This window comes from Danio rerio, chromosome 15, assembly GCF_052040795.2.
Source record: "Danio rerio strain M-AB ecotype USA chromosome 15, GRCz13ab, whole genome shotgun sequence".
Classification (NCBI taxonomy): domain Eukaryota; kingdom Metazoa; phylum Chordata; class Actinopteri; order Cypriniformes; family Danionidae; genus Danio; species Danio rerio.
In genome coordinates, this window is record NC_141035.1 from 10,353,496 (window position 1) to 10,366,162 (window position 12,667).

A 12,667-nucleotide genomic window follows, 5' to 3' on the forward strand; every position below is an offset into this window, starting at 1 on the left:
ATAATAAGTCCTATTTCTTATTGTTTATTTCTTGAATAAAAGCAGTTTTTAATTTAATTAAAAATAAAGTCAGTATTATTAGCCCCCTTAAGAAATATTTACTGTATATTTTTGATATCCACAACAAATCAGTTACAAAATAATTTGACAAATTTTTTAACTTTCGTAGTTAACTGATTGAGTCTTTAAATTACACTTTAATCTGAATAAAAGACTGTAAAATGCTTAAAGGGACTTTGAATACAACTGTCTTGCAAAATAACTAGTAAAATGTTATGCACTGACTGTCACCATGGGGAAGATAAAAAAGTAGATATTAGAAACGAGTTAGTTAAACTATTATGTTTAAAAATGTGTTGTAAATAAATCATGTGTTGAAGACGGAAATCAAAAATGAATGAAGACAAAACTGAACGAGTTGAATATGACTTACATGAGCGTGACTGAAAACTACATTTGATCAATGCGTTACATCTGCTCTTTGATACTTGCCGACTGTTTGTAAATTCAAGATTTTCATTTTCTAACCTAAAACTATGTATACTAGATTTCTAATTAATAATGGTCTGTGCATTGCCGAGGACTTCCTATATTAAAAGTGTTAAAATCGCTATTGAAAACAGAAGTCTAATGAAGAGGATACAACTGAACCTCATGCCTGCTCTCTAAAATAAAATCTGACAAGTGTCTTTCATATATATTTGGGTTATAAGGATACGCAAGTAATATGAAATGTTCACATATCTTTTGCGATCCTGATCTTTTGTTATTTGAGATGTAGAACGCACAGAAAGCGTCTGCATAGAGACATTAGACGCCCTGGGAAAGATTGTGGTAGTTTACAGCAGTTTGACGGAAAAATATGAATTTGTAGCTAAATTGTTAGTGGTGCCAAACAGCATTTCCTGTTGTTTACATCCCTGTTTATGGCCTTGCTGCAACATAATGTTAATGATAGAAACTATGCATGTAATAAATCCATTTTAACAAAAAAAATTGCTTACAGGTCCTGACTCACAGCTTCATCTACTATAGTTGAATCATGCCCCTTCACTGTACAGGGTGTATGTCCGTAACCTGAAGGGTTTTTTTCCACCGCCAGTCTAATTGTAAATAAACTTCGCACTCGGCTTTCATCGGAGCATGTAGACCGACTGATGTTTTTTGAATAAACATGTAGTTCTTATGTTAAGTTTTATTAGCCATGCATGGTAAATATTTAGGCTGTTTTTGTTTTAAGAGCAAGCGGCATAGTTAAATTAGGCTGGCTTTATTTTATTTACCTCCACCGACTGATCATTTTGAAAGAAATGTTATTTTACCTCATCTTTAAGTTTTATAGCTGTGGTAAAAAAAAACATATTCAGGCTATTTTTATTTTAAGTTTACGCAGCCAAATTATGCTATCTTGTAATTTTAGTTAGGCTATGGGCTACTTAACTGTCGTTTGGATAAGTTTTGGTGAAACTTTTTTTTGCAAACCTTTTACAAAAAAAAAATAATAATCTTTTTTTGATATGTTGTGTTGCTGTTGAAGTAAAATATTGTTTCTGTAAATGCCAGTTGAACAAAATAACTGAAATGCAGAGTATCAGGTGTGTTTTTTTTATTGTTGTTGTCAACAATATAGAAAAAGGTAGGTTATAGTTTTAAAAATGAATCTAAAATATTTATAGAAATAATAAGACACATATTGAAGGGGATAATACTGTAAAATAACTTTGTTTTCTTTTTTTTTCTTTTTTTTGCCGTTGTTTTAAAGCGCCCTGAATGGTTTTCTGCACGCATGCATGCATCAGTTGCTTTCATCACCGTTGTTTCAAATGCACATAGACAAAAACAAACTTGTGCATGCAAAATACAACAAATGCGAATGGCCATAAGGTCTTTATTCTGGGATTAATTTTAAATTAATACACTTGCATAAAGTTAATTGTATCTCAAAGCTTTTACTGGGGCTTGTTTTTTTTTTTTGTTTTGTTTTTGTTTCTTTTCGCACTCTGTGCCAGCAAGATGCCGCCCTGGCCATCGACCATATTGCCCATGCCTAAATATGCCACTGCTCCACTTCTTTAAATGTTTATGTGTCAACCAATATTGATGGTGATTTTTAACAACCCAACAGTGTTTATTTAATTGTTTTCTGAAACCTGTCATAGTTTTATCAACAATATTTTTAACAGGGCTTTAAATACAATATATTTTAATTGAATATTATTTAATTGTCGCTATGACACACACATGCCCCGCCTCTTGTTTAAGCTACACCCCTGATTAATTGAGCACTTGTTTGTCAAACATGTGGATTAATCAAAATGATGAATGGTCAGAAATACCCATCCTTATCGTAATGGACCACCCCTTTAAATGAAAAATGTAAACCATGATATTGTGAAATGCTATTTGAATTATATATAATCAAATTACAGTATGATAAAAAAAGAAACATTTATGTGATGTGAAAACTGAATTCTCAGCATCATTACTTGATTCTTTTATTATCACACTGGTCCTGCAGTATTTATTCTAAAATGCTGATTTTTCTGCTCAAGAAACTATAGTTATTGAAAACTGCTAAATATTTTGTAAAACTGTAACAGTTTCTTAAGATTACACATCAAATCACTTTTGTTGTCACATCATCAGCAGCAGCTTGGTTTCTTGGTTTCAAGAGACCAAAATTACATTTTTAAACACTGCGTTAGTGTAATGTAATTATCCTCTTAATCATTAAATTGAATAAGGTGGTGCTTTCACACCTGTGAATCGATTCAGTTGTTCCGAGACAGAGATTACAAATGTTACATTGTTTCTCTTTGCTCTTGAAGCGGTTCGCTTTCACACTGCAAAGTTTCTAAACGGACCAAAACAGCTAAAACAAGTCACGTGTGAGTAAACTCTCCTCACATTGGTCAGCGTGTCAGGGTTTATTTTGCAGCGTCCCGCTCAGCTGCCAGGAGAGGTGGTGGTTTGGTGGTGATTGACAAGGTGCACTAGCGCGCGGCGTGTCTGAGGAGAGATGCGGTGGGGAGGGGTGAGAAGGGTGCGCGACGATGCCTATTTGAGGACCGGGAGGGAGACGCGAGATTACCGGGAGATCATCACTCGTTTGCGGGCATCCGGAGACTCGCAAAACTTCCCGCCCTTCTCATAATTTTCTCTTCATATAGCCGTAAGCCTATTACATATCTATAAAACACTGTGATATAACCGCGCTCGGATCGGATCGCTTTCTCACGGCAATCGAACCGCTCCAGGGTTCGTTTCAATCGAGCCGAGACCACCTCATTCAAGCAGCCTCGGAGCGATTACTTTGGCGCAGAACAGAGCGCGATTGCCCTGTTCACATATGCCAAACGAACCACTCTAACTGGGCAAACGAGGCAAACGAAACAAAAGTGTAGGTGTGAAAGCACCCTTTGTTGAAAGTTAATTTCTGTATATTCAGCTGGATTTTAATAGATGTCGTTCATCAATCGCTGTGGAGAACTATAAATCTGACCTCTGCTCAACTTGGTTCCTCAAACAGTAAGGGTGCTTTCACACCTGTGAATCGACTCAGTTGTTCTGAAACAGAGATTACAATTGTTACATTGTTGCTCTTTGCTCTTGGAGTGGTTGGCTTTCACACTGCAAAGTTTCTAATCAGACCAAAAGAGCTAAAACAAGTCACGTGCGAGTAAACTCTCTTTACATTGGTCAGAGTGTCAGGGTTTATTTTGCAGCGTCCCGCTCAGCTGTCAAGAGAGGTGGTGGTTTGGTGGTGATTGATAGCGTGCGTGCGGCGTGTCTGAGGAGAGATGCGGTAGGGAGGGGTGAGAAGGGTGCGCGACGATGCCTATTTGAAGACCGGGAGGAAGACGCGAGATCACTGGGAGATCATCACTCGTTTGCGGGCATCCGGAGACTCGCGAAACTTCCTGCCATACTCATAATTCTCTCTTCATATCGCCGTAAGCCTATTACATATCCATAAAACACTGTGATATAACCGCACTCGGATCGGATCGCTTTCTCACTGCAATCGAACCGCTCCATGGTTCGTTCCAATCGAGCCGAGACCACCTCATTCAAGCGATCTCGGAGCGATTACTTTGGCGCGGAACAGAGCGCGATTGCCCTGTTCACATATGCCAAACGAACCGCGCGAACTTGGCAAACGAGACAGGTGCCGAAACAAAAGTGTAGGTGTGAAAGCAACCTTTGTTAAAATTTAATTTCTGTATATTCAACTGGATTTTAATAGATGTTGTTCATCAATCGCTGTGGAGAACTGTAAATCTGACCTCTGCACAACTTGGTTCCTCAAACTGTAAGACTCACTGAAAATAAGTAAATGTGTCACCCTCAGCAATACACAACACTTATAAAGCTGTTTGCCTTGGCATACAGCACCGATAAAATTAAATAAATCAATAATCCAAACTTCATGCTAGTGGAGAGGTTTGTTGGCCCTCCATCAAGATGGAATCAGACGGACATGCCCTCCAGGATCAGCTGCACGGATGGTTAAATGGCTGGTTGGGATGCAGACGGGCTCCGCTGCTGCTGGGTAACATATTCTGCGCTGCTTCTCAGGCCTGTTACCGCATTTCAATGACTGCAGCAATTACTGTGGATTAAGAGGAGCATGAGCGGGACAAATGTTTGTCATGCAACAGGAGTCTCTCTGAGTTGCATTCCAATTTGATGAGCGAGTGTGAATGTGTGTGCGCGTGTGTGTCTGCACTGCAGATCCAGTGTCAGCGTGTTGCTGCACCAGCTATGATTTGGTTCAATGCAGGGGGAAAAGGGGGAGGGGGACATCCAGGATTCGTCACTGCAGTTCAACCTGCTGCAATATGCAACTTCACAGCCCACTCCATTCATATTTATGCCTTATACAGCTACACTATCGTCTGATGCTGAATTGCAGATTTTCTGTACCGTTGAGCAACAGCTACCCAACATGTTGCAACTTTGGGCCATTCAAATGCAGCAGATGGAGAACATTATATCTGCAGGACGATTGCAAACTTTGTAAAGGCGAAGCTAAAATGCAGATTCCTCCAGAAATGAGGGACTTGAGCGCATATGCTTTACTGGTGGTTATTTTTACACCACCACGCCCACACTTATCCTTCTGTTAAAGGCAATGAGCTCAGCCCATGTAAAATTAGCAGCCAGTCACTTGTTCACACACCGAGATGAGCAGAAACACTGGGTGAAGGCAACACTAATGATGCATTACATGCAAAGTAATGATATGCACATAAGAGACAGTGTTATGAGCAGACACCACGCGTGCGGAGCATTTAATTACACATTTGCATCCTCCTAGAAGACTTTTTGACAAAATAGCTTGTTTGCATTGAAGAATGTGTAACGTTAACAAACCTAATACAGAAACTGGTGCGCATGTGATTGACAGCCTTCAGTTTGCGCGAGAGCAATAGCGTGAACGAGCTAAAATGCAATGTTATCAATTTCTAAATTAATTTTAGGTTAATTGATAGCGAATAATACATGATTTTATCACACGCATGTTGCTGTTTTACAGTTACATATGGCAGCGCTAACAGGCTAATTAACGCGATGTCTAAAATAAACATTGATAATTTTAAACTTTCACTAAAGAAACACACGCTATGAATACGTTTTACAGCTTAAAATGAACAGAGGCGATCCTTAATGAGTAGTACAATCATTCCTAGCTGTCAAACTGTCTGACAAGATGCTAAAGCGGCTAAACCGTTAGCTAGGAATAAAAACGGAGATAAAAGCCAGGTTGTACTCACCATTATTAAACAAAGCCCGGTTGATAAATGTGAGTAAATTCAGGAGAAAGAAGCTGTTTGTGTTTTAAAGGTTGACGTATATACGCAGGGTCTGCTCCTCTGTGTGTTTGTGTGTGCATGTGAGTGAGTGAGCCGCAGATTGAGGTGTAGCTGCGCTCTGGCCTCATTTACACTCAGTATCCCTCCGCGCCTGCTCATCTCATTACCGCACACTTGCAGGATGTGTGAATGTGATGATGCCACGTACTGATTCTCAGGTTTATTTTCTATTTTGATAATGCTACCAAATTTAAAATTTCATTTTATGAAGGTGCCGTTTTTTAAACATTTTTAAAGGCATATTATGTAATATATCCATTTAAAATATCCCAAAACCAAGAACAGTGTTGCTTTTGCTGAATTATCTACTATCCCAAATGTTTTAAAGAATGATCAAATCCAAGGAAATATGCTTTCTTAAGTAGTGACATGGACCTTGCCATTTTGCACATCACTATTAATTTCGGGTTTGATTTTAGCTAAAAAATGCTAAACACACTTTGGCATTTCATGTTGTATTAGACTGCATAGAGCAGCATTATAGCATAAAAATGTAGTTAATAATATAAATCATCACTACCACCGCACAAAAGCAATGGATGCTATATGGAATGGTGTTCTTGAGCAGTGGCTGCTGCCTGCTGCTCTTGTATGTCACAAATCCAATAATACTGGTAGTGACCCTGTTACTGATCATTCTCTTGAATCAATTCTCTTGGATGGTCAGCAGTGTGTATACATCATGTTGTGGTAATGATAAGGCTTGCTTAGATCCATACCTCACACAAGATTCTAAAAAGTTGCAGGTGTATAGGTAGAACACAGTGGAAGCCTTTAAAAGTGAGCCTCACCTAACATGTTAACCCATACCTCGAATTGGAGAAGCAGAACTACTTTAGATGAGTATATAAATTGGAGAAGTGGAAATACTTTCGATGAGTACAGTAAATGTACTGTGGAAAACAATTTTTTTTACTTACATTTTGAATTACACTTTAATTTCTATTAGAGAGCAGCTCTGCAAGAGTGCTTTACTGACAATCTTATAGACTGAGCAGAAGGAACTTCAAATTCAACAAAGGCGGAGCCGTCTCATAGCCACACCATTGCCATGGTGGACAAACACTGTAATAGTAAAGGTGTGGATTTTCTAATGCTGTCCGCTCCAGGATGGAGTAACACATAAATTCTCATGTGTTAAAGATTATTAATAAGGTTGAATGTTTAAGAACCTAGATTATAGTGTCTACCCACTTCAAAGTAAATTGAAATAATATGTTTGTGATTGCTTTTCTGTTTGCCAAATTATTTGTTTCCTCAGGATTTACCCAGCCAGGGGTGCCTTTCAGAAAACCATCGTTAGCCAACTAAGGTCCCAAGTTCCGTTATTGCAAACATAGTTTGTTGATTTGGCTTTTCTCAAATCTGTCGTTGCAACAAACATTCGCAAAATGCATCGTAAACTTGTACGCTTGCAACTACACCTGTAGAGCAGTAGTTAAAAACATAGATCCTGGCTGTGTTCTATTCCCAGTTACCCCCCTTCCTCTATTTGTTTAGAACATTCTAGCATTTATTCTAGCAGTCATCTCTCTAAAGTGTAATTTGTTTTCAAAGTATTTTTTAAGTTGCGTTTTAGCGATCTTCATATTGGAAATGGCACTCAATTCGCAGTTAACTTTGAAAACAATGATGTCCTTTTGAACACAGTTGAGGCTTATGACGAAAGCTTTAGATGACCTATTATTTAAAAGCTATGTTACATCTCCAAAGCTAGTGAAAACAAAAAACATAGCATATTTTAATTATTTTAATTTAAAATGGGTTATTCATTAATTATCTGCACTGTATATGACATGAGCCTGGTGGTTAGAACATTTCTGCAGTGGTTTGCATGTGTGTTGTAAACGTAGACTTTTCAAAACAATTAAAAATAAACCATATCCTACTTATTACTAATAATAATAATAATCATCATCATTATTAAAGTATGATGTTTACATTTCCTAATAAAAGATAAATACTAAATTTCATTTCTTAATAAACAGCCTTATTATTTATTTATTTACATGATTTATATATGATATTAGAATATGTGTTAGCTTTTGTAAGTGACTTTATGTTTTAGAATAGATATAAGAAACAGATTGTACTTTGTTTGTGTGTTCTTTTCATTTTTGGGTCATTTCACAGGTCTGGGGTCAGCTCCAGTGGCTGATTTATGCATGGGCAATTGCCCAGGGGGGCATCTTGTTATGAGCGGCATGGTTAAAAAAACTATTTGTATGACGCAGTTAATAAAGTTATGTGAGAGTATGATTGTTGATGTTTTGTGTTTGTAAACAGAGCGGGCTAGGAACTCATTGCAAGTGTTAAAGCCTGCTTCTGCTGATAAAACTGCAAACTAACTTCAGTAAACTTTCTTTTTAATTGAACTTTGGCTTTTCTTCATCCGACAGACTGGTCATTTTTGGGTCCAAACTGTAAAATATCCCTATAGTTGGTCAAGGTTTTTACCACTCTAATTCTTTCAACTTAGTTGCCACAATAGAATAAGTGAAGTTTTACAAACTAATTTCGAGAGGAGCACGTGATATGATTGACTGCAGCTGGCCACCCATCTACATTCATTATTTAGCCAATCATGTTAATCCTAACTCATAAGTAGCCTAGCTAGATCTACTCGCTTATCTTCATTTTCTGAAGAAACCCCCCATCCACCATTCTTCTCCTTTCTTCCTTTACCACAGGGGAGCTCTCCAGAACTATCTGATCTTGTACTCCCCTCACATGCTCTATGGACCTGGCGGGAGCCCTGGGCTCAACTATCTCCGAGCTCAGGGTTCTCTTCCGGGACAGCATGCCAAACCTGCTAACAGTTGTCAAACAATATCTAAGTGTAAACTCTTGAAATTCACAATTACTTTGTCACAGATGCCCTGCCTGCTACAGCCCAGTCCTGAGAGTGCAGTAATTTGTGCAACCCAAACATAGAGTGTCGTGAAATACCCATTCTCCCATTCACACACTTTTTCCAATTTAGCTATGACGCATGTCTTTTTTCCAGAGCACTCTGAGCAAACCTATGCGGAGATGGGGAGAACATGCACGCCGCACGCGTCACACAAAAAGCCATCCCGACTAACACCAGTGGTCCTCTATAGGGTTTTACCAACCCAAGTGAACTTTTTATTTTGAAAATACTTAAATCAGGGCTGCATAATCTTTTTCCCAAAGATCTACCCTCCTTCAAAGTTCATCTGCAACCTTGATCAAACACTCCTGTCTTTAATTATCAAGTGTTCCTTCAGATCCTACATCATACTTGGTAGGTTTGTTGTTTTTGCTGAACTCTGCAGGAAGGTAGATCTCCAGGGACAGAATTGGGCACCCCTGCCATAAATGAATGCCAACTTATTTTTTCTTGATTTTCTTTTAATCATAGCCACTTCAAAATGTTTATTTTAATTAAATAAAATTAAATTTATTTGAAGCATATTGTGTTCTTTTATGATATGGCAACTCATTAACTTTAAAACACACTCATATACACACATTTAATAGCATTTTACAGTAAAATTGTATGCAATAAATAATCACAATTTTATCACCCTAAAAGAGAGTTAATCAATTAATTATTATTTGTTTTTATTTAAGGTATTTTTGTGAAGCCAGTTTCCAAAAAACTGCAGTGAAGGGTATTTTAGCTTGTAAATGTTCTCTGCTTTATTGTGGGATGACTTTTACTTACAGACAGGTACATCCATCTGCATTATTTCTTTCACACCTTTAATTCTCAACACATTGTATTTATTCTGCTTAGATTGACTGAAATACATTCAGGCTTTTTAACACAGTTAATTAGTTCTGTCTCCTTCTATGTAGGGTGGCATTACACTCATTGGAAAGGTGATGATGTGAGAAACTAAATCTTAGGCTCTTGTAAAAGTGACTGGGTTTACCTGCTGATAGCCTTGCCCCTTCTGTATTACAAAGAGACTGCTATGTAACAATAAGATGAAACAACACAATTGTTTTATTAATTCTTAATTGTTTTATGTTCGATTGACTTAAATTTGTGAAAAAAATGTTCTAACTTTGTAGATTTGGGACAACAGTTTTGCAGTGTAACCAACAAAATACAAATTCTAAGAGTTCAAGAAGAAAATAGAGAAGTGTGTAAGTGACTAAATGTATTATAATTATTTAAACGTATACATGCTAGCGTAGTATTAAACATTATCATTATTGTTTTTAAAAGTTCCAACATGTTAGCATTGTCACAAATGGGTTATGTGTACTAGAAACATGTTAATTCATTCTCTCAACATGTTAGATACCCATGCTAGCATTGTGTTAATCATGCTAGCATATTAATAAACATGTAATTTGTGTTTTTTAAAAGTTAAAACATGTTAGCATTGCAACAAATGAGTTGTGCTAGAAACATATTAATCCATGCTGTTAATATGTCAAACATGTTTAATATACATATTAGTCTAAAGTTAAACATGTTAGCTTTGCACATGAAACATTTTAAGCCATGTTAAAACATGTTAGATATCCATGTTAGCAATGTGCTAGCCTCACCAGTAGTGTTAAACCCGTTATTAAGGGCATACTCACACTATGCTATCCGAACAGTGCCCAGGCCCGTTTCCCGGATCGTTTGAGAAGTGTAAGTACGCTGAATCGGGCTCAGGCACGGTTCACTTGGCTGGCCCTGGCCTGGTTGGAAGAGGTGGGCCTGAGCGCAGTTCTCTCGGGCTTTGGCGCAGTAAGCTTGTGTGTGAGTGCAAAACATGGCTAAGCTCAAAACTGAAAGCGAGATGTGACTTTTAAGGGACCACTTCATATGAATTTAATAATCATTCTCACTGTTCAATGAACGCAAACTGTCTTAGGTTATTAAAGACCCAAACCTCTCACTAGGCACGAAAGCTGCTCACCTTCAGTAAACCTCATTCCTACAGCACGAGGACTTTATGATTGTTTAAGAGCGTCAAAAGCGGCTGATCTGTTCGCCGAAATATTTGACTGCGTGTCACTGCACGTCAAACAACGTAACTAAAGAAATCTCCACTGTGCTGAGCGAAAGCGCTTCTGACCAGCGCATCATCACTGACGTAATCATACCCAGGCCCGATTGTAATGTGAGAGCGGGCCATTGGGGGAGACGGGAGGGGGGACAAGCATGCTTTAGCCCGGTTCAAGGCAACTGTACATAGTGTGAGTATGCCCTTAATGTTCTTTTAAAGTTAAAAGATGATAGTGATGCACCAAATTTGCTAGGAACATATAAACATATAAACACTTGTGTTGTCAACATTAGAAAGACATGCTAGCAATTGGCTGCTAGCATGTTTTTCTTTTTCTCTTGGTTTGTAAAAGCATTCATTTTCACAACAGAAACTTTCAGCCAAGGTTTTCTCAAGGCATGTCATTTTAGCAACATTAACCAAGATTAATTAATTCTGTTTTGATAAGTGCTTATTGTTATGTTTCATATATTGTTTTGTTTATACAGAGACAATGTGAAACATGACGTGTTGTGCCAGAGTTAACTAAAAAGCTAATTTGCATCTGAACTAAGTTGAAATATTGCTGTTTTGCAAATAGTTTCATTGCTGTCATAGCTCATCAACATTTAATACATAGGAACACAGATCACATGATCATCCAACACAAGAGAATAAAGCTGCGGTTCACTAAAGTTTGAGCACAGGAAATTCTGTCATACAGCGCTGCAAAAAGGGGTGGGATTAAACAAGATAATTAGACATTTTAAAAAGCGAGCGATTGGTCCATATTTTACATTTCTGTCTGGAGAGGTCATGTTTTGATCCTCGATTGGTCTCACGCAGTCAAGTGAAGCTTAAGGCTGCGGTCACACTGCACTTTTCTCCCCATAGACATTCATACGAATGCATCAGACCAGAAACGCAATCTCGTGCCACAAGTTTTGCAGTTTGCTGCGTTGGAAAGTTCAAGCTTGGTGAACTCTGACATGCAAAATCACATCACTTGATTATGTGAGACCAATCGAAGATCAAAACATGACCACTCCAGACAGAAATTTAAAATATGGACCAATCGCTCGCCTTTTAAATGTCTAATTATCTTGTTTAATCCTGCCCCTTTTTGCAGCGCTGTACAACAGAATTTCCTGTGCTCAAACTTTAGTGAACTGCAGCTTTATTCTCTTGTGTTGGATGATCATGTGATCTGTTCCTATTTATTAAAGGTTGATGAGCCATGATAGCAATGAAACTATTTGCAAAACAGCAATATTTGCAATATATCTTGTTTAATCCCACCCCTTTTTGCAGCGCAGTACTACAGAAACTCTTACTCTCGCTCAAACTCTAGTGTTGACCACCTGTCATAATGATTAGGAGATATGATAGAGAATGGTCAGGAAACAAAGGGAAACCAGGAACTTGAATACTCAAACGAAGGACACCTAGAACACATCAATACTAATGACGGCGGCAAAGGAGACAAAGGAATCATGTGACAAACACAGGAGCACATGCGGAAGGTAAACACAAGCACAAGAGTCCTGACAATTACTTTTACAAATTCAGATACTGAACTTTTTGATCAGAATGTATTTTAAATGTCCTTTATTATATTGTAACACCTCATTTGAACAGTAGTTAAAGAAAGTATTGCAAAATACACACAATAATTCTACAGATCTCAAATGTGACATGGATCTACAGAAGTTACCTTAAATTAAACCAGTGGTCACCAAACTTGTTCCTGGAGGGCCGGTGTCCTGCAGATTTTCGCTCCAACCCTAATCAAACACACCTTTATTTTATTTATTTTATTAAACACACCTACAA

General features: G+C 37.8%; 1 protein-coding gene across 1 annotated transcript in view; it reads right to left on the minus strand.

The window, feature by feature from the left end:
• Positions 1 to 5,893, minus strand: part of calm3a (calmodulin 3a (phosphorylase kinase, delta)) — a 37,988-nt gene extending 32,095 nt beyond the window's left edge. Inside the window, 1 exon segment of the mRNA NM_182967.1 lies at positions 5,778 to 5,893. Within this exon segment, the coding sequence (NP_892012.1) occupies positions 5,778 to 5,780 (3 nt within the window). The 5' untranslated portion in view covers positions 5,781 to 5,893.
• Between the last annotated feature and the right edge of the window lie 6,774 nt (positions 5,894 to 12,667).